The sequence below is a fragment of the Perognathus longimembris genome, chromosome 4 (assembly GCF_023159225.1).
Source record: "Perognathus longimembris pacificus isolate PPM17 chromosome 4, ASM2315922v1, whole genome shotgun sequence".
Lineage (NCBI taxonomy): Eukaryota > Metazoa > Chordata > Mammalia > Rodentia > Heteromyidae > Perognathus > Perognathus longimembris.
In genome coordinates this window covers 27,973,084-27,994,745 of record NC_063164.1, presented here as the reverse complement: position 1 = coordinate 27,994,745, position 21,662 = coordinate 27,973,084, and the positions used below count along the sequence as shown (strand labels likewise).

At 41.2% G+C, this 21,662-nt stretch overlaps 1 protein-coding gene across 5 annotated transcripts in view; it reads right to left on the bottom strand.

The window, feature by feature from the left end:
* Ica1l (islet cell autoantigen 1 like) overlaps positions 1-14,315 on the bottom strand; it is a 44,018-nt gene extending 29,703 nt beyond the window's left edge. For 3 of the 5 annotated variants that reach the window (XM_048344937.1, XM_048344940.1, XM_048344942.1), the window contains exons 1-3: positions 7,323-7,585; positions 5,671-5,839; positions 2,060-2,132 (exon numbers count right to left, since the gene is read on the bottom strand). In XM_048344937.1, the coding sequence (XP_048200894.1) occupies positions 2,060-2,132; positions 5,671-5,832 (235 nt within the window). In that variant the 5' untranslated portion in view covers positions 5,833-5,839; positions 7,323-7,585. Of the gene's footprint in view, positions 1-2,059; positions 2,133-5,670; positions 5,840-7,322; positions 7,586-13,886; positions 13,941-14,286 lie in introns of those variants that run through there. The other 2 variants (XM_048344938.1, XM_048344939.1) reach the window with 2 other exon arrangements.
* Positions 14,316-21,662: the final 7,347 nt, after the last annotated feature.

The following is a 21,662-nucleotide window of genomic DNA, read 5'->3' as shown; positions in this document are numbered from 1 at the left end:
AGCCATCACCGAATCTAAGTCTTCTTACCTTCATCAGTGCAGAAAAGTCAGGAGATGAATGTGTGCTGGAACCTGCCTCCCATAACTATAGAGACACCCCAGCCAAGTGTGTCTCCTAATGATGCAGAACACTAGAGGCTAGGGTAGCTCACTGGTGGAGCAAATACTTACTGTTCATGAGGCCCTAGATTTGATCCTCACCACCAAAACAAACAAAACACTCTAGTACTGTCCTAGTCTACCATATTTGTCTACTATTATTACCAACCAAAAACTAGTGCAAGTCTCCAAGAAATCCCACATTTATACACAATTTCGAACAGAAACTATAATGATATGTATGTATTTTAATCTCTTCTTTATTCTGAAATATTCCTTCATAATGTTAAAAGATTATTGATTTCAGGGCAAAATTCAAGGCACACAAGCTTGTCAATGTTTCTTAACATTTTCATTCCTTTGATCTAATGGTTGTGGTGGCCTTTTGCTACTAGGTAAAATATTTTGATGCTTAGTAATTTGACTCCCAAGTTTTCTTCATTCCTTTATCCACTATCAGACTCAGTTACCAACTCTGCGGATGCTGTTCTCATTCCTTAAAGGTCATTCCTTGGACTCCAAAATCTTTTCCTCTTCTACAAACCCTTAAAGTTTCACCTCATTTTCTACCTATGGAATTTGTTTTATTGTTTAATCTATTTTAGGTGTTTTTCACTTGTAAGAATTCAGAGTTCTATTACTATACTGAAGTCAATACTATATATAATATCTCTTATTTTGTTAAAAAACTTGTTTATTTATTGTTCTTAGGAAAACAATACAGGACTGTCAGTTTCACAAAAAATATTTGAACAATCATATCATATTGGATTTCTTTAATGGGACAATGCAGGGGCTCTAACTGTAAAGTGGTAAGAGTAATTTACACAGCTTTCAAAGAAACCATTCATTGAGTAAATTCTTGAGTATTGACTACATATAAGACATTTTAAAGCTTTGAAGACACAGACATAAACAAAAAAGACTAATTTTTGCCCTTAAAGAAAGCATATACTAGTGATAATAAAGAAACAATAGATAAAATGTTGAATGTTGCTAAGTGGATAGGGGAGTTATGAAGGAGGTGGTTGTTGCATTTTAGATATGGGGCTCAGGGAAGGCCTCATTAAAAGACAGCCTTTGAGGAGATATCTAAGGGCAGTGAGAGGTCCACTATGCAGACATGCTTGCTGTGACAAAAATCAACCTAGTTCAGTAAGGATTACAGGGCTAGCCACATCTATTAGCCCACTTCATTTAAAGACAAGAGATACAAAGGTTGAGTTAACTTCAAGAGGTCAGGAGAAGAGGAGAATCCAGTAGAGTCCAGAAGGAATGAAGATTAAGTGGAAAGCCAGGGAAGTGTGCTGTGTGACACAAAGTGAAGACACTTAGGGGGAAAAAAAAAATCTGGTAGAGCCAGGTGCCAGTGGCTCACACCTGTATTCCCAGCTACTAACTCAGGAGGCAAACCTGGGCAGGAAAGTCCAGGACTCTTATCTCCAGTTAACCACCCAAAAGGTCGAAGTGGAGGTGTGGTTCAAGTGGTACAGCGCTAGTATTGAGCAAAAAACCCTCAGGAACAGGGCCCAGGCCCTGAGTCCAAGTGTCAGGACTGGCATGCACATGCACACGCACACGCACACACACACACACACACACACACACGAGAGGAAAATCAGACACCAGCGAGTATAAGATAAAGCAGGAGGAGGACTAGAGACTACAAAGTCTGTAGTATCAAATTTTTCTGTACAAGGGAGGGAGTTGGCTTTAGGGGTCAAGAAAGAGTCTTTAAGTGAAACAAGCAAATGTATTTAATACTCTAAGGAAGAAAATTGGACACCAGCATAATGAAGAGATGTCAGAGGATTGGGTGACCTGACAAAGGAAAAGATAGGGGTATGCGAAAACAGGTCACTGTAAATACTTATATTTTTCAATAAAACTGGTCATAATATAGTTCAATAGACAATTACTTTTCCATTATATTGGAGTTATCAGGTACTAAATGTCATACCATTGAGTCTCAGCTGATATTTCTCCACTATCTTCAAAAGTTCAGTGCATGTTTCTTGAATGGCATGAAAAACCTTGAAAAATAAAACAATTTAAAGCATGATAAATATAACTTACAAGCAATTGTAAACTAGAACACTTTCTTAAAAGTATATTTCTATTTATAAATATTATCTATTTTCCTGGGCTGTAAAATATATATATATATATTTATAAATATATTTATATATATATATATTTATAAATATATAAATATATATATAAATATATAAATAAATATATAAATATATATACATAAATATATATATATATATATATTTTTTTTTGGCCAGTCCTGGGCCTTGGACTCAGGGCCTGAGCACTGTCCCTGGCTTCTTTTTGCTCAAGGCTAGCACTCTGCCACTTGAGCCACAGCGCCACTTCTGGCCGTTTTCTGTATACGTGTTGCTGGGGAATTGAACCCAGGGCCTCATGTATAGGAGGCAAGCACTCTTGCCACTAGGCCATATCCCCAGCCCCTGTGAAATATTTCTTATAAGTATATATCATGTCTACTTTTAAAATGTTATGTTTATTCTTTACTGTTTTGACAGTTTTTGGTTTACTTCTAATGTACAAAGCACATTTAAATTTTCTGCAGAAGGGTTGGAGAAAATACTAGTAAAAACATGAGATAAACCTGTAGAATAAGCCAGGCACCCATGACTCATGCCTGTCATCCTAGCTATTCAGGAGGCTGAGATCTGAGGATCAGGGTTCAAAGCCAGCCTGGGCAGGAAAGTCCAGGAGACTCCTATCTCCAATTAACCATCAGAAAATTGGAAATAGTGTTGTGGCTCAAAATGGTAGAGCATTAGCCTTGAGCCAAAAAAGCTTAGGGACAGCCTCCAGGCCCCAAGTTCAAGCCCCAGGACCAAGAAAAAAAAAAAATCTGTGGAATATGCCCTCTACTCAACAAACTATTTAAACAACCAAAAGGTATATCTAATACAAACGACATCAAATACTGCCAGCTGCAACTGAAAAAGGAAAAGATAGTATTACAAAGTGTTAACTCTGAATCTGGCCTTTTCTGACATTTTCTAAGCAAAACAGTAAATTTACTATTAAAATGCATTTAAAATTTCGGTACTCTATTACACAGTGTGACTATAGGTAACTATAATGTGTTGTAGAATTCAAAAAGCCAGAAAAAGGATTTTGAAACTATTCACCCTAAAAAAAAAAGATAAATGTTTGAAGAGATAGGTTCAACCTGACTTTATATTATAAACATATATTACATAGTGCCCCACTAATGTGTACAAATTTTATTTTATTTTTTTGGTACTAGGGTTTGAAGTCAAGGTGTCCTGCTCTCTCAGCTTGCTTGTTCAGCTGATGTTCTATCACTTAAGCCATGTGTCCAGCCCAGCTTTTTGCTAGTTACTTTGCAAATCAAGTCATGTGGACTTTTCTGTCCAGGCTGGCTTTGAACCTTGATGTCTGGATCTCAGCCCCCTGAGTTACTAGGATTATAGGCATAAACTACCCTGTCTAGCTAAATTTCATGCTTTTTTTTGTATCAGTTAAACTATAAGTTAAAATTAAAAAAAAAAATTTTTTTTTAACTTTTTTTTTTTTTTTTTTTTTTGGCCAGTCCTGGGCCTTGGACTCAGGGCCTGAGCACTGTCCCTGGCTTCTTCCCGCTCAAGGCTAGCACTCTGCCACTTGAGCCACAGCGCCGCTTCTGGCCGTTTTCCGTATATGTGGTGCTGGGGAATCGAACCTAGGGCCTCGTGTATCCGAGGCAGGCACTCTTGCCACTAGGCTATATCCCCAGCCCCAAAATTAAAAAATTTTAACTAATGTTTATAAGCATAAATTTAAATCGCTTCTGAATTCTTCTGTGTTGAACTGTCTATGGTCATTAATCCCTGTTACAATGCTTGCTAGATGATACCACAAATAAATAAAATACAGATAGACTCTCATTTCAAAATTAAGCACATGAAAGTTTGAGACAAGAAACATTATTATACATATAACTTTACAATAAACTTAAGTTTTTCCCAGATAAATAAACAAGAATAGATATTTTTACAGTGCAGCCTTATTGTTTAAAAGACTTTGACACTGTATAATATTAACCCAATGATTATCAAAAATAATTTTCTAGCTGGGCGCAGGTGGCTTACGCCTGTAATCGTAGCTACTCAGGAGGCTGAGACCAGAGGATCATGGTTCAAAGCCAGCCCAGGCAGGAAAGTCTGTGAGACTCTTATCTCTAATTAACCACCAGAAAACCAGAAGTGGCACTGTGGCTCAAGTGGTAGAGCACTAGCCTTGAGCTGAAGAGCTCAGGGACAGCACCCATGCCCAGAGTTCAAGCCCTATGACTGACAAAGAAAAAAATACCAAAAAACTCCAATATTATCAAGAATCCTAAAGTGGCTAACCACATCACCCAAGGAAGGTATAGTATGGAGGAGAATCACAGTTTTAGGCAAAAAGAGAAAGCCAGCAAAAAAGCTAGAAGTGGAGATGTGTCTCAGGTGAGAGCCAGCCTTGAGTAAAAAGGCCAAGCAGGGTCGAATACAACGTCCTGAGTTCAAGTTCCAGTACTGGCTCAAGTGGCAGAGTGCTAGCCTTGAGCAAAACGAAGCCAGCGACAGTGCTCAGGCCCTGAGTTCAAGCCCCAGGACTGGCAAAAAAAAAATAAATCTAGACTTTTTCATTAAGTTACATAAGATTGTCTTTTAGTTAGCAGCTTAAATGTTTTAGGTTTTAAATTGTTTCAGGTAGTCACCTCTTTTATTTAAAATTCCTCAGTACTATAAGTGGAGCTGTGGCTTGAAGTGGTAGAAGTCTATAGCCTTGAGCACAAAAAGCTCAGAGACAATGCCTAGCCCCAAGTTCAAGCTCCACAACAGAAAAAAATTCCTCGATAACATTATCTCTTAATAACAAAAACAAGGTGGGTTTTGTGGTGCAACCTATGATCTCAGGATTGGAGAGACTGAGGCAGAAGAATCTTGAGTTCCAGGCCAGTATGAGATATACAGAAAGATCTTTTCTCAAACAACACAAAACCAAACAAAAAACAGAAACTCCGAAGGGTTAGGAATGTAGCTCAGTGGTTGAGCATTTGCCTAAAAGCACAAGGCCTGGGTTTGCCTCCACCATGGCAAGAATGAACGAATGAAGGCAACAAACAGTACAAGAAATGTATCCAATGCCCAACGTATGATACTGTAACCTCTCTGTACGTCAGTTTGATAATAAAAATTTGAGGAAAAAAAAAAAGAATGAACGAATGAATTACCAGAAGTAATATAATAATGAGTATATTATTTCAATTACTTCACTAGTATTTAGCTTAAAAACTATATATTCCAGAGAAATCACCTAGTTCATTAGATATCTAATTATATGACCACTTCTGCAAATGTTTCATTTCTGAGAATTACTACCTCTTTTCTAGAAGCTCTGATTGAGAGTTGAAAATAAGATTCTATTTGCCTTTATCACATTTACCTTTATCTATAATCACTGAATGTGAAAGCTTATTGTAGTCTCCCCTGGGATCCAAAAGAACCAGTTACATGTAGGATACAGACTCTTCAAACTTACCTCAAGTTTAGCATCCAGTTCAGCATCAGATGCAACCACATGCTCATCTTCTTTTTTTCCTGTTGCTTTGATAAAGACCTGTTTAGTTTTCCAGTATTTCTTTTGCATTCTGCTGACTACTGACTGGTTATCTTGTGGTCTAAGTTGCCCAAAGGAATCCATGGAGTAACTACAACCAATAGATTAAAATTACTCTTCATCTTAAAAATCAATAATTAGTATCTACTTAGCTAGTCAATATTTAACATCAGTGACAAAGTGAAAAGGTACTAAATGAATCGTTAATGTTCACAGACAGCCCTGTTTGGTCTAAATGTTTGTTCTAATTGCAACTTGAAAAAGGAGTAGGCAAAAAAGACTAATGTTGCTTATTAGTTTTGGTTAGGTAGCAAAGGTGATAAAACTTAAAATTTTGCAATTCTGTCTGGGAATAATTCTATTTGGCCAATCTTTACTGAAAGACATTTTCTAGTTTCTAATTTTTGCTTTTGTAATAATACTGTAAAATGAAGAAACTTGTACACATACTTCTATATATTCCTAAAGAAAACTTTCTGTAGTTACAACTGCTATGTCAGGTGAACACAGTTTAATAAAAATTCTCAGAGATGCAAAGCTTCAACAACATACCTTTTTCTAAAGATTAAATAAAAGCTTTAATATCTAACTCATTAATAAAACTAAAACCTTCCATATTGAGGTTATTAAAAGAAACAGAGATGGACATAGTCATCAGTTTAAGAATGTGGCATGTACTTTTCCAACAATTTGTAGAGTGCAAATGTTAAATTTCTCACTTCAGAATATACATACAATTAAATTATACCTTGGTAAGGATAGATTATATCTAATTTATAAGTTTGCCAAATTTATCTGTCAACAATTATTTTATGTATATTCAAATAAGATGCTTTTTCCTCATTTAAAAATGTCTATCTAAGTAATTGTTCTAAGACAATTTGTAAGGATGTTAAATAAATGTAAATGTGAAAAGTATTTAAGAAGATGTATAAAAAGAAACAATATTAATAGTTGACTCAAAGCTTAAATTATTCTAATAACCTGAGACTGGGAACAAATAGCAAGTATATGACTCATCCATTATTTCTAGGAGCACCAATGGGTATGACTGTATTCCTCAGACTGGCAAAGAAATAAAGGTCCCCTTTCTTTTTACTTTGAAGTGCTTACTAATTAAATAAAAACGGGATATCTAAGTTCTAAATTACAAGGGGCAAAACAAGTCCACAAGACAATTAGCAGGAAGCTAGAATAAGAGGAGTGTGGGTGGAGTAAGGCAGTGGAAGAAACAATATAAATCAAGATGCTGGAGTACAGTCAGTTATATTATTTTAAATGATCAACACAAACTTCCTTTTAAATACAAAGAAGCTAAAGTCATATAAAACACACACACACACACACACACACACACACACACACACACCCTACATGCTTTTCTGAGATCCACTGAAAACAAGATGACACAGAAGGAATAAAGGAATGGTTTGAGATATACCAAATAAATAGGAAGAAAATTAAATCAGGATAGTCACATTATTAATATCAGGTAAAGTAGACTTAAATAAAAAGCATAAAAATAGAATAGAGGTTTTAAAAAAAGCCCATAAGGTGGCTACTCTTCCACATACGGTGTGAATATTCTCCTTCAATAAATGTTTTCCTAGATTCTGGACAATCCAGATCAGTCGCCGTTTAACTGCGGATCCTCATATGCTATCCTGGATAACTTGGCTGGACATAATCTGAAATAGAAAACAGAGAGAATTTAATCTTGGGTTCCTATAGAAGCTTAGATTCCATATAAATATCAAACTGTCTGACACACGATCTTGAGGAAAACTTGCATTTATGCTCTCCCCTCCAGTTTCTGATTTTCATTCAGTTCACCAAAAGCTCTGACTGAGTAACATTTATGAGAATCAATCCAATTGTATGGCGAGCCACCCATCTCATCTACCAAATTGACTGCAGGCCTGATTATGTAGGACTTATCAGCAGATATATTTTCCTAGCTGACTTCTATGTTGACACAGGTCAGAGCAAACACTCCTGCACTCACTACTCTCTCATCTCCTTCGTGAAAGATTAAATTCTATTTTCTATTCCAGATTGTGTCCAGCAAGTTATCTAGTACAGCTTATGAGGATCAGCAGTTAAAGAAATTTGTCTCCTCTCTTTTCTCTCTGAAAGCCACAGTGTCTGCAGAGAACATGCATTCCCTGGCAAGTGCAGGTGGTGGCAAGGAGGGAAATTTGCACAGGTGAAGCTTGTATGTTTGTGGATTTTAGCTGCTTGGCACTGTGGGTAGAATAAAAGAAAGCAAGGTCTTTCAGGAGAAAACAGATGTCAGAATTCAAGGTTAGTAGAATAACCAGTAATAACTCAGGAGTAGTATCCCAGAAGGGAAAGAGCCAAAGAGGAAATGATCCCCCCAATCTATGTACAAGGCCTCTCAAGATCTGAGCTGATCACTAATCATGAGTGAAGGAGACCCACTGATAACCTGAGCTACATGGCTACACCCTGTCTCAAAAAACATAAAAATTAAAGAGCAAGGGTTGGGGATGTGGCTTAGTGGTAGAGTGCTTGCCTACCATGCATGAAGAAGCCCTGAGTTCGATTCCCTACTACCACATAAACAGAAAAAGCCAGAAGTGGTGGAGTGCTAGCTTTGAGCAAAAGAAGATCAGGGACAGTGCTCAAGCCCTGAGCTCAAGCCTCAGGACTGGCAAAAAAAAAAAAAAAAAAAAAAAAAAGAACAAAATAAATACAGTTTCAGATAAAGGCTTCAGAGAATTCATGGTCAAGGTACCCCTAGAAAGGGTAACAGCTGGGCTGGGGTGCAGCTCCACGGTAAAGTTCTTGCCTAGCAATAGTTCCCTGAATCAATTCCCAATCTTAGAAAAAAAAAATAAATGTTAACTGTCCATCATGAAATAGATCAAGAAGATAGGGTATACTCCTAGGCATCTATCCTAAACAGCAAAATCCAAGATATCAAAAAGGCATTTGTACTACCATGTTTATCGCGGCACAATTCACAATAGCTAAAATATGGAAACAACCCAGATGCCCCTCCACAGACGAATGGATCCAAAAAATATGGTACTTATACACAATGGAATACTACATAGCGATTAGGAATGGTGAAATATTGTTATTTGCAGGGAAATGGTCGGAACTCGAACAAATAATGTTGAGTGAGACAAGCCTAGAACACAGAAAACAAAGGGGCATGATCTCCCTGATATATGACTGTTAACAAAGGGAGACGGAGAGACAGTAGAGACCAAGTCTGTGAATACTGTATATGTTCTTGATACATTGTATATTGCATATATGTCAACCTGACCTAGACAAGGGATAGAAAAACAGGTTGTAAGATATCATAAGAAATGTACACACTGCCCTACTATGTAACTGCACCCTCTTTGCACAACACCTTGTAAAAAAATTTATGTCCAATTAATAAAAAAAAATAAAAAAAAATAAAAAAAAAAAAAAAAAAAAGAAGATAGGGTATAATGGAATCCTGTTCAGCCATAAAAGGACTGGTCATTTGGGGTCATGTGGGTGAATCTAGAAGACATTGTGCTAGATGAAGCAAGCCAGGCACAGGAAGACAAGTACAGAGCACGGCATACTTTACTCTTCCTATGATATTCTTCTGTTACCACACCATATTGCTTCCAGGTCCTCTGTCCCTTCTGCTTCTTTCTTATGTGGATCCTTGTGATTACACTGAACCCACCCAGAACTGGATACCTATCTCAGGATTCCTAATGACATCTGCCAAGTTTCTTTTTCCACAAAAGGTAACCGGTTTCAGAAGTTAGGAGCATAAGAGACATCTTTGGAGGGTCCTTATTCTACTGCATCTGTATTGTATTTCACCCTTGTTTACCAAAAAGAGAGGCTCAAGTAATTTCCGTGAGTCCTTGTGTGCTTAAAATGGCTTTATTTTCATCTTCCATTGGAGAGCTGGTCTGTTTTCTAGCATTGCTTTTGTGATGGGGATTTTAATCTAGTCTAATTGTTCCTTTGAAGGGGGTCTGGTCTGCTCCTCTAAAAGCTTGAATGGAAATCCGTATTCACTGAGACACAGGTAGCCGCTTGAGAGTCCAAGTCAAAGGAAGAGTGGCATACCTCTCACTTTAAATCAAATATTAGGAGCTTAGTTAAGAAGGCAAGTTGAAAGCCAAGATATGGTCCCAGAGCTAAACTGTCTTAGCTGTAAAGGCAAAGGAAGAAGGCTCGGAGTAAAAGTGCTGCTCTGGTGAACATGCAGATGAGAAATGGAGCTAGCCATGTTGCTGATAGGGAGAAGGGTTTATTGGTCTGGGTAGAGCAAACCAGTCACAACATTGCCTTGGCCAAAGCCTAATCCAAACAAGGCCTTAACTCTAAAGTTCTACAATAGCAGAGTGAGGGAGGGAGTTGCAGAAGAACATTAGATGCAAGCATAGGTGCAAGGCGAGGCAGCAAGGGCTGTTGGCGAAGCTGCAAGAGTTATACAGGAGAGCTGGAGCAAGCACAGGATGAGATGGCTCCTCTTAAATACTGACTTCCAGTGACGACAGCGACAGAACTGCCTCTGTTGGGAAAAGATGCCATCTAGGGCTTTTCCTAGCCAGAGAGGCTTCAAAGCTTCAAAAGACAACACAATTCTCTTGTTAGGGCCTCTTGTGACTGGTGACTTTAAGTAGAAGCCAATGCTCATCCGTCATTCTGAAAATCCTAGGTCCCTTAAGAACACTCAATCTCCTCTGCTCGTGCTCTATAAATGGAACAAGGAGCCTGGATGGCAGCACATCTATTTACTACACAGTTTACTGAATTAGAGCTACGGCTCAGAAAAAAGAAAAGAAAAATCCTGGGCACAGTGATGCATGTCATAGTCCCACCTACTCAGAAGGGCCAAGAAGAGAAGTGCTATGTGAGTGCAAGGCTATCAAACAGTATCTCATGCTACAAAGAAATCTTTCCTGAAAGGAGGATTCAGGAAATTTGGCAACTTGATGTAACGAATTCCATTAATTTCCACAGCATTTCCAGGCATAGTGATACATGTCTGTAATCCCAGCTGTAAGGAGGCTGAGGCTGGAGGACCATAAATTCAAGACCTGCCCAGGAAACATAGAAATCCGAGCTAGTCTGAGCCATGTCTCACCTTGTCTAAAAACAGATAAGGAAAAAAACAAAACAAAACATTGCCACAGTCACTCCAATATTCAGCAATCACTGCTTGACTAGTCAGCAGCCATTGGGGAAGACCGACCATTAGATGATGACTTGTTGAGGCTAGATGACTGTTAGCATTTTTGGTAATAAAGTGGTTTAAAGTATATGTGGTTTTTTTTTCCAAAATACTGCAGTATAAACATAATTCTTATATGCAGTGGGAAACCCAAAAGTTGTCCAACTCACTTTCATATAGTGGCGTGGAGCCACAAGAACCCCAAGGCGTGCCTCTCCAAGATTGTATGTGGGCTATCATCCCTACAGAACACCCCACATGCCACATTCCAGAATGCTGAAATGTCCAAAAAGCAAAGTCTCTACTGTCTAAAATCCTCAGGGATCAAAGTTCCCAAGCTGGTTTGGTAGGTGCACACTTGTAGTCTCAACAGGAAGCTGGGTAAGTGGATAATAAGTTTGAGGTTAGTCTTGGCTCTATAGAAAAACCTTGTTTTCTTTAAAAAAAATATACCTAAACTGTAATTTTGGAAAAGATTAAAAAATTGTGTGGGCAGGGGAGATGGTTATAAATAAAATAAATAAGATAAAGTAATTTTAAAAATATGTTGTAAACATATTGTGCTACTGTAGCATTAAAAAAAACTCAAATAAATTAACAAAAAAAAGTTTGGAAACTAGTTGGGTTGAGTATGGTGGCTCAAGTCTATAATCCAAGGTACTTGGGAGGCAGTGTGAAGTATGGTTAGAGGCCAGAGTGGACAAAGAAAGTGCTAGAGACTCCATCTTAATGGCTAGGCACAGTGGCAAGCATCTGTCATCCCAGCTACATGGGAAAGCAGAGACAGGAGGATCACAGTCTAGGTTGACCTGGGCACAGAGCATAGACCTTGGGCTGGGAATATGGCTTAGAGGTAGAGTGCTTGCCTAGTTATGCATGAAGCCCTGGGTTCGATTCCTCAGTATCACATAAACAGAAAAAGCTGGAAGCAGCGCTGTTGCTCAAGTGGTAGAGTGCTAGCCTTGAGCAAAACAAAACCAGGGACAGTGCTCAGGCCCTGAGTCCATGCTCCAGGACTGGCAAAACAAACAAACAATATAGACCTCAACTCAAAAATAACTACCCTAAAAAAGACTGGCTCAAGTGGTACTATACTTGTCTAGCGACTGTGAGGCATTAAGTTCAATCCTCAGTACTCAGTACTACAGGAAAAAATGAAAAGTAATCTTAGTACTTGGGAAGTTGAGGCAAGAAGACTGCATTCACAGGCAGCCTTGAGGTACATGGTGAGTTCCGGGCCAGTGTGGGCTATATACAAAAGATCCTGTGGCAAAAAGAAAATATGGTAGCCCCCTATTGGTGGCTCATGCCTGTAATTCTAGCTATCTAGGAGCCTAGAGTCCACAAGACTCTATCTCCAAAATAGTGAAAAGCAAGACTGGAATAGTAGAGTATCAGTAGAGCAAACAAGCTGAGCAAAGGCGAGACCTTGAGATTCCCCACTGGAGAAACCAACAAAACTCTCATGTGATATGTGAAAGTAGGTCAGCAATGATAACATATTAGGATAGATAGAACATAACTTTTCATGGTGAATACTGGAAGACACCTGGAAGTTTTACATCAGAAAAATGGCAAAATTAAGTGCTGGAAGAAAAACAGACAAAATGGAAAGAAAAAAAAAGAAAAGGAATAAGGAATGTATTACAAAAACTAGTTCACATGAAGAAATTTTCCAGTTCCAGACCTACTTAAGTCTTTCACTGGGTTGTTAAAGAACGTAAAAAGAATAAAATTTTAAAGGAGAAACAGTGAGTACTGAAAAAGCTGAAGTTCAAAGTAAAAATTTAATTACAGGATACAACTCACAATAAGATCACAGTCTGTGAGCACAGCACAAAACCTTAAGTTACCTGTTGTATATATAATTCTGAATATTTTGATATTGTTCGATTCGTGGTGTAAATTGTAAACTGTTTTATGAGATGCATTTATAATAAAAATATGGCTTCCTACTTTTTCTACCAGCCACCTGTCTGCACTGGTTGATCTCTGAGCACCCTTCTAACTCTAAAATGACAAACGGATTTTTTGCTTGGCAATTATAACTACAGGTCATCAGAACAATGCCTTTGCAAGTAGCTGCGCTTCGGTGCCTAGATGTACCACCATGCTGCACTATGAAACACAAACAACCCAAAGAATATTGAATGTTGGGCACAGATAAATACAAGACGAATGAAAGAGGGAGTCATACAAAATTACATACCTACCGCCAGTAGATGCTATTTGGCCGATAAATGCATAATTAACTCCTACTAAAGAAAGAGGCACCACCCGTGGGCTATTCCCTAAATATTGAACGTGAAGATGATTAAAGTCACAGTACACTGCCCGGGTCGGAATCAAATAAATCAATACATACATAAAGGCTCAGAAGAGGTATAGCTTCCCCACCCAGCGATTTCGGTGACCCCAGAGTTTGTCACAGGCTTTCTATGCTCCCTGTCTCCCGATCCGGATCTGACATGGAAAAAAAAAAAAAATCATCCCGCCCTCCCCCTCTGCTGGCAAAGCCACTGCGTCGCCGGTTCGCGGCCAGGCTGGGGGGGTCGTCTCCCTCCTTCTCCATCTTGGAGCATCAGGTATCGGCCGCTGACGTGGCCCAGGTGAGGACCGGTCACACACCTGGGCCCTCGGCTCATCCGCACCCCACATCCACCTCTCCGGAGCCTGGGGGTTGTCGGCTGGCCCCCACCTCCCGCCCCGCCTCGCTTCGCCCCGCGGGGAGCCGGCGCATTCCGCAGCTCACCCCAAATCCTCCATCGGCTGCTTTTCCCCTGAGGTAAATAGAGGTCGCCCGTTCCTTTCGGAGGAAGACATCCCCACCACCAAACAGTAACAGAATAATAATAATAAAAATGAACACCACGCACAAAGGAGGGCGGCCGGGGAGCACCTGAAGGCTGGGAGCGTCATCAGAAGCGATCCCCACCTTGGAGAGAAATCACCCCCAAACCACCAGCCCAGGCCGCCACGCTCGTCCTCCATGGGCTGGGCGGGCGCCCTCCGCAGCTCCGACCCGTCCGGGTGGGGGGGGGGGGGGACCCAGCCCCGCCGGGAGCCTCTCCTGGTGGGCGGTGCGGGCAGAACGGCCGGCAGAGCGAGCACCCGGGCCTGGCCGTGCGGGGGAGGCCCACGGGGCGGGGGTCCCCCGGGGAGTGAGGAGGCCGGCAGGGTCTGGAGAGGCCCCGAGAGGCCGCGTGCGCGCCAGGCCCGCGCCGCTCCCCACCCCCCCCCCAGCCCGCCCGGTCGCCATGGGAACCAAGGGCTTGGCCTCGGGGCCGGCCCGCCGCCCCACGGGGGAGCGGGCGGCTGGGGTCGGGGTCGCTTACCGCGCCCGCTGGAGCCGCGCCGGTCCGCCGCCTCCTGGCTCGCTCGGGCCGCTCTCGGCCGCGCCTCGTCCGGACCCCCCGCACCCGTTCCAGCCGCCGCCCGCGAGGCCGCGACGCTAGTCGGGCTGCTCCCTCAGCCCCGCGCCCCTCCGCTCCGGAGCGTGGAGGTGTCGGGCTCCGCCGCGGAAGGCGGGAGATTTAAACCCGGCGGCTCGGCGCGCGCCTCCACCGCGCCGCCCTCGGTGCAGCGGCGTCCACGCGCGGGGCGCTCCGACCGGACGTGGCGGGCCCAAGGCTCCCGGGGTCCATCCTGGAGTGGACTCGGGGACCCTCCGGGCCCGCCCCCCTCCTTCCCCGGCCCCGAAGGCGCGTTGACTTAATAAAGGGACCGGGCGGATTGTGAACCTCGCCTCCCGCTCTGGTAAGTGGAAGGCGGCCGCCCGGGCGGGGGTGGAGCCCGGGGCTCAGAACGTTCACCCCGCTGCCTGCTAACTCGAAGGGGGTGGGGGGCTCCTGGCTGTGCCTCACCGACCTCGCAGGTGCATAGAAACTATCATCGTGTCGCCATCGACGAGCCTTCAAGGGTTCAAAGGACGCGAGGTGTCCGTGGCCCACACCTGTAATCATAGCCCAACGGGAGGCTGCCATCTGAGGATCGCGGTTCGAAGCCAGCCTTGAGCGGGAAAGGTCCGCGAGACTCTTGTATCCAATTAAACAGCACAAAGCTGGAAGTGGAGCTGTGGCTATAGTGATGCTATCCTTGGGTGGAATAAGTCAAGCAAGAGCAAAAGGCCCTGAGTTCAAACCCTAGTACCAACACCACTAACTAAATAAATGTAAACTTTCAGTGTAAAATTCTGGGGGGGGCGGGGGGGGGGGAGAATAAGTCAAAGCTATGCTTTGGGTGGGAAACAGTCCAGTAAGTTTCAAAATGCTTTCTTGTTGAAGGTTGCTCAAATTTTATAACAACTTTGCTAAAACTCTGCAGCCTATGAATTCATTACATCTGTGACGCATAGGCTTAGGATATCCTTGTGACAACTGAAGACTTGTTAAGATTACGATAGACAAAAAATAGGATCACAGTGAAGAATGTTAATATCACAAAATACTCTAAAAACGGGTGTGGGGGGGAAAGTAGGTTTAGAATAGGACAAAAGGCTAGCTACTTTACTAGCAAGGGCTAATTTAGTCTGAAAATATTTTGATAGGCATTTTTGTTGTTGTTGTTTTAGTATCAGCTTTCCTCTAAGTCCAGATCTTGAGAAGGGTTAGAATTAGCGTCTGACATATGATTACTTACCCTCCTGAGGGCCATATCCTCTCATTCAGCATCTTACTGTAACTACCTACCCTTTCTGGCTTTCCCATTAGTACTGAACTGCCCCAAACATACACATTTCTGCAGCCCTATCTCCCAGCACTGTGCCTAATAATACTCATATTTATTTATACATGTTTATCCCATCAGTGAATGAACTAAAAGGAAGACGGCTAATTGATAAGTGAAGGATATAGTATAAAATATTTTAAAAGAAGTGAACATTTTGAGATGGGAATATGGCCTAGTGGTAGAGTGCTCGCCTTGTATACATGAAGCCCTGGGTTCTATTCCTCAGCACCACATATATAGAAAAAGCTAGAAATGGCGCTGTGGCTCAAGTTGTAGAGTGCTAGCCTTGAGCAAAAAGAAGCCAGGGGCAGTACACAGGCCCTGAGTCCCAAGGTCCAGGACTGGCAAAAAAAAACACAAAAAAACAACAAAAAAGAAGTGAACGTTTTTCTTGCCAAGGAGTGTGACCTTAATATTATAAGCAAAATAACTTAAAGATACTCCTATGTCTGATGGTAAATTTCTTGGGATATTTTAGATAATGTTTATTCCAGTGCATTGCAATTTAATTTAAAAGGGATAATAAAGGATCTTTTTTTACTCTGCTTGAAACAGAGAAAGGTCCTCCAAGGAACCTACCAGGAAAGCAAATTTGTGTGAATGTGGGCCAGGCCTGAGAGTCTTATTAATTGGATAGCCTCACAGAAAGGTCCACAATGTTTCCAAACCTCTGTAAAATGTAGTATTTGCACATAATCACCTTTCACAAATCACAAGGTGTCCAAGTGAAGACAGCATAGGAATGGTTTGGCAGAGAATGCTGGACTACTGCTGGTCTTCCTGGGCCAGAAGTCAGGTCCTAGTGTACTCATGTTTGTGGAACCAATTAGTGATCTTTTGTTTAGTAGGCTTGTACTAGTCCCTTAACCATCAAATGAATTTTGTTTTACTTTTTCATACACCGCCCCCCCTTTTTTTTTAAGAAAAAGGAAGCATGTAACACCACTAAAATACTTCTATTTGGATTTATTTTCATTTAGAAATACAAACATCTATAGACCTTCCATTTCACCTCTCCACATCTAACACATTCTGAAGCAGGTTTGTTTTTTTTCTCCCATCATAGACTTCTGCACACTAACTAGATGACTGGAAATGTGGGAGGCTTCACAAATAGGATCCAAATCTGGAGCCCTAGTTTCCTTAAATAATCTTTACTTTTATGTTTGCACTGTGAGGCAAACTTCCGGTTAATCTCCCAATTAAAACCTCATTTGTAATTAGAAAACAAGTTGAAATTATTCAATCACTTATATAATTTGACTAGTGATTAGGGATTAAACTTGTTGTTGTGGAAATAGCTCTATTTCTTTGAGGTCCTCCGCTTCCTGATTAACCTGTGGGATCTTCCCAGGGAAGTCAGAACATTACAGGGCAGTGGTGATGCAGTGTACACATGAAGAGCTACTGACCTGGATGCATCAGTCACTACTTTAACTCAAGCCAAACAAACTCTTAGTGCATCCTCATTTGTTCAAAAGAGGCTAGAATTGGGCAGTGTTTTGTTTTATATATATATATATATATATATATATATATATATATTCATTTTTGCCAGTCCTGGGACTTACAAACTGAGGGCCTGGGCACTGTCCCTGAGCGTCTCTTGCTCAAGGCTAACACTCTACCACTTGAGTCACAGCGTCACTTCTGGCTTTTTCCTGTTTATGTGGTGCTGAGGAATCGAACCCAGGGCTTCATGCATACTAGGCAAGCACTCTACTACTAAGTCACATTCCCAGCCCTGGACAATGTTTTATATTAAGATAACTTCATAATTTTATTTAATTTTAAGAGGAAACATAGATTTTATTTTCAGAACGTCACCTAACTTTCCCTTAAAAAAATGTCTACCAACTCTCGGATCACAAACACGATGGGCTGTTTTCAAGATGACTTTTTGAAAAGGTGGAATATTGTGCACATACATTTAAAAAGTATTGTTTACCCCTGAAACGGTTGAACTTAATCAGCATTAGTCTCAGGCACGCTGATTATATTTTATGCACATGCTCCTAAATTTTCAATGGAACTCTAACAATCAATTCTCTGCTGTCTTTTATTCCTGAAGCCTGTTGCCTAGCCCCATCATTAGCTGACTGCATATCTTCACACTAGGTACTTAACTGTCTGGATTGTGGTTTTTTGTTTTTTTTTTAACTTTCCTTTAGAAGTATGGTTTGAACTGGGCCTCCTACTTGCTAGGAAGGCACTCTAGTGCCACACCTCTAGCTCTTTTTTTTTTTTTTGGCCAGTCTTGGGGCTTAAACTCAGGGCCTGAGCACTGTCCTTGGCTTCTTTTTGCTCAAGGCTAGCACTCTACCACTTGAACCACAGCGCCACTTCCAGCTTTTTCTGTTTATGTGATACTAAGGAATCAAACCCAGGGCTTCATACATGCGAGGCAAGCACTCTACCGCTAAGCCAATTCCCAGCCCCACCTCTAGCTCTTATTTTGCACTGTGCTGCTTACTTTTGAGATAGTGTCCAGTCTCCTGATCCAGTGGGTCTCAGTCCATCATTTTTAGGCTTCTTGTTGTAGCTGGGATGACAGGACATACTAGTGTGCCCGGCTCTCAGGTAAGAAGAGGTATCACCCCCTTCTGTTTTTCTGACTTTGAACTAAGATCCTCCCAGGCTTAACTTCCCAAGTAGCTAGGTTAGAAATGTGTACCCCCAACACTTGGTTAGTGTGTGGTTTCTTTTAGTAATGTAACCTAATTCAGTTACATAAGTAATTTCTAACGTTTGTTTTTACTCATTACAATTCCTTTATGAAATTAGAAATACCTCTTTAAACTATGTTTATATATTATTAATGATATACCAGTGATATATGCTAAATTGAAATTAATTTTAAAAGCAATACCATGCAAAATTGAACACAGACAGTATTTTAGTATCAACAGGTGCCACTTAAAAATATAACAGTGCTCATATGTAGGGGAAGACTTTTTTTGTACTGGTTCTGGGGCTTAAGTTCAAGCCCCTCTTAGGCTTTTTCACTCACAGCTGGCACTCATTACTTGAGCCACACAGCCAGCTGCAGCTAGTTAATTGGAAATGTCTGCTCTGGATGGTTCCAAACTGAGATCCTCATATCTCAGCCTCCTGCGTAGCTAGGATTGTAGGTGTGAGCCACTGACACCTGGCAGGGAAGACATTTTCGCACACTTCACACTCATTTTGTGACTCATAAAAACAACATCATGACACAAGGGTTTGTAGGACTTGAGGTGTGTGTGACTCAGTGGTAGACTGCTTGCCTACCCTACTTGAGGCCTTGGGTTGGATACCTAGTAACACACAAAAACATATCTGGGTTCCATATCTGGGTTCATTTGTGGACTCAACCAATTTTAGATAGAAAAATCTAAGATTTCAGTTTTAGAAACAACAGAACCTGTATGTGTACTTAATGTGTAAGACTGTTTTTTGACATTCCCTAAACAATGAAGTACAATAGTTATTAATGTTTAACATTTACACTGAATCAAGTATTATATTACAGTTGTCTTTGTGTGTCTGTGTGCACATGCACACATGCATGTGTGCACATGCTGGGGACTGAATCCAAGAGTTTGCTACGTTGCCCTGGAATTTGTGAACTTCTTGCCCCTCCCCGTCCTTTCCTGGTAGCTAGATTACAGCATGTACTATTTTGCCAGGCTACAGTTGACTCCTTAACATGGATCTCAGCACAAGTATTAGAAACTTAACTCTTATCCTCATCTTTTTTAGGGGGAGAAGGGATGGTACTAGGGAACTCAAGTCCTGTACTTAGTAGAATACTGCTAGCCTATGCCTCTACTGGGTTATAGTTGTTTTGTAGGAATAAGATCTACTTGGACACACACCTTAGCTGCAAGCAGCCCACTTTTAGGCTTCCAGTCACCATTGGGACTGCAAGCAGACACCAGACAACGTCCCTCAATGGAAAAAAGCGTGTCTCAGACACAGTCCTGAATTTCCTGCCCAGGCTGACTGGGGACCAGTCTTGTCTTCTGAGCTCAACCTCCCACGTAGTTTAGAATAACAGGTATTCACAATATGCCTAGCTATGGGTCAAGAGGACATCTTATAGTTTTCTGCCTTGGCCAGTCTTGAGCCGCAATCTTCCTGTTCTCAGCTTCCCAAAAAGCTAGGATTGTAGATGTGAGCAGCAGGTATACAGCAAAATGCAGACAAAGTGCCTGGTCATGGTGAAGCATGCTTGTAATCTCAGCGAATCTGGAGGTAAGACTAGGAGGATGGTGAGTCAAGGCCAGTATTACTGAGCTATGCCCCAACTCTTCAGTTTGATTTTAAACTAGAAAGGCTTACTGTTAAAAAGTGAGAAAAGCTAGCCAGCCACTGGTGGCTCATGCCTATAATACTAGCTACCTTGGAGGCCGAAGATCTGAAGATTGCAGTTCAAAGCCAGCCTGGATAGGAAAGTCTGTGAGACTCTTCTCCAAGTAACCACCAAAAAAAACAAAAGTCGAGGTGTGGCTTAAGTGGTAGAGGGCCAGCCTTGAGCAAAAAAGGTGGCCAGGCCCCAAGTTCAAGTCTCAGGACTGGTAGAAAAAAAAGAGAAAGAAATTGGTAACATAAGGTTAGAGCTGGTTTTAGTATGTTTATGAACTCCCTGCTAGTCCACTTCTCCCAGTGCTGGTAAAGCAGCTCCACTCATTTTTCCAAGTAGTCTTAGGAGCAAATGAGTGAATGGAAGTCATCTGTCTCCAGTGTAACTCCAGCCTCTGTGGAATAGGGAGCACAGAAGATACTACACATTTCTTTTTAGTTTTTTTTTAATATATAATCATTTTATATACTGATATTGAGTTATTATAATTGACCTTTTTTTTTTTTTTTTTTTTTTGGGCCAGTCCTGGGCCTTGGACTCAGGGCCTGAGCACTGTCCCTGGCTTCTTTTTGCTCAAGGCTAGCACGCTGCCACTTGAGCCACAGCGCCACTTCTGGCCATTTTCCGTATATGTGGTGCTGGGGAATTGAACCCAGGGCTTTATGTATACCAGGCGAACACTCTTGCCACTAGGCCATATCCCCAGCCCGATACTACACATTTCTGAGAAAAAGAAAAATATATTATGAGGCTGAGTGTTCTAGGCTTCTGTTGATCTTCACCTTTCTTCCTGTTTCTAGTAACATCTAGCCACCTGAGTTATCCAAGGAAAGGAATTGGGCAGAGGATAGATCAGATGCAATTCTTGTCTACAACGCCTGCTATGTTCATCCTGAGGGGGAATGAGTAAACCATGAATGCATTTGCTGCCACAGCCCTAGGATTGAGAATAAGCAAGGGTTCAGTTATAGATGTCACTTCTTTCTTTCCACCTAGAAAGGCTTCTTTTACCACTTAGGATATCTGAATTCTATTTCATCAGCCCCAGATGGCTGATACATTAAGCTAGGTACCAGTGATTCATGCCTGTAATCTAGCTATTTAGGAGGCTAAGATCTGAGGACCATGATTCAAAGTGAGCCCAGAAGGCAATAAAGTACCATAAAAAAGTTGGAAGTGGAGCTGTGGCTCAAGTGGTATAGTGCTAGCCTTGAGCAAAAGAAGCAGCCCTGAGTTCAAGACTGAGGGCCAGCATGTGCGTGCATACACACCAAAGAAAAGAAAAAAAAAAAAGACATTTTAAATAACTGCCCCTTAAGGTTCAAGTCAGGTTTGGCTGATGTAAAACATGACTCTGAATTCATCTTTGTCTTTACACAATGACTGTGAATCAGAGAGCACAGAAATGATGAAATTTTCACTAGTTATCACAAAATACAACGATTTTATGTGTGAATTTTCTGACTATATTTGTTCATTTGTTTTGTTTTGGCACTAAAATACACTTTAGGAACAAGGAACATCATTTGAGATATGCTATATTACATACAATTCAGTGATAAGGCCAAACTGATTTTTACCATTTAAAATATTTACTTTAAATATTTTGTATGTAACATATGCATAAATACTAGTGTT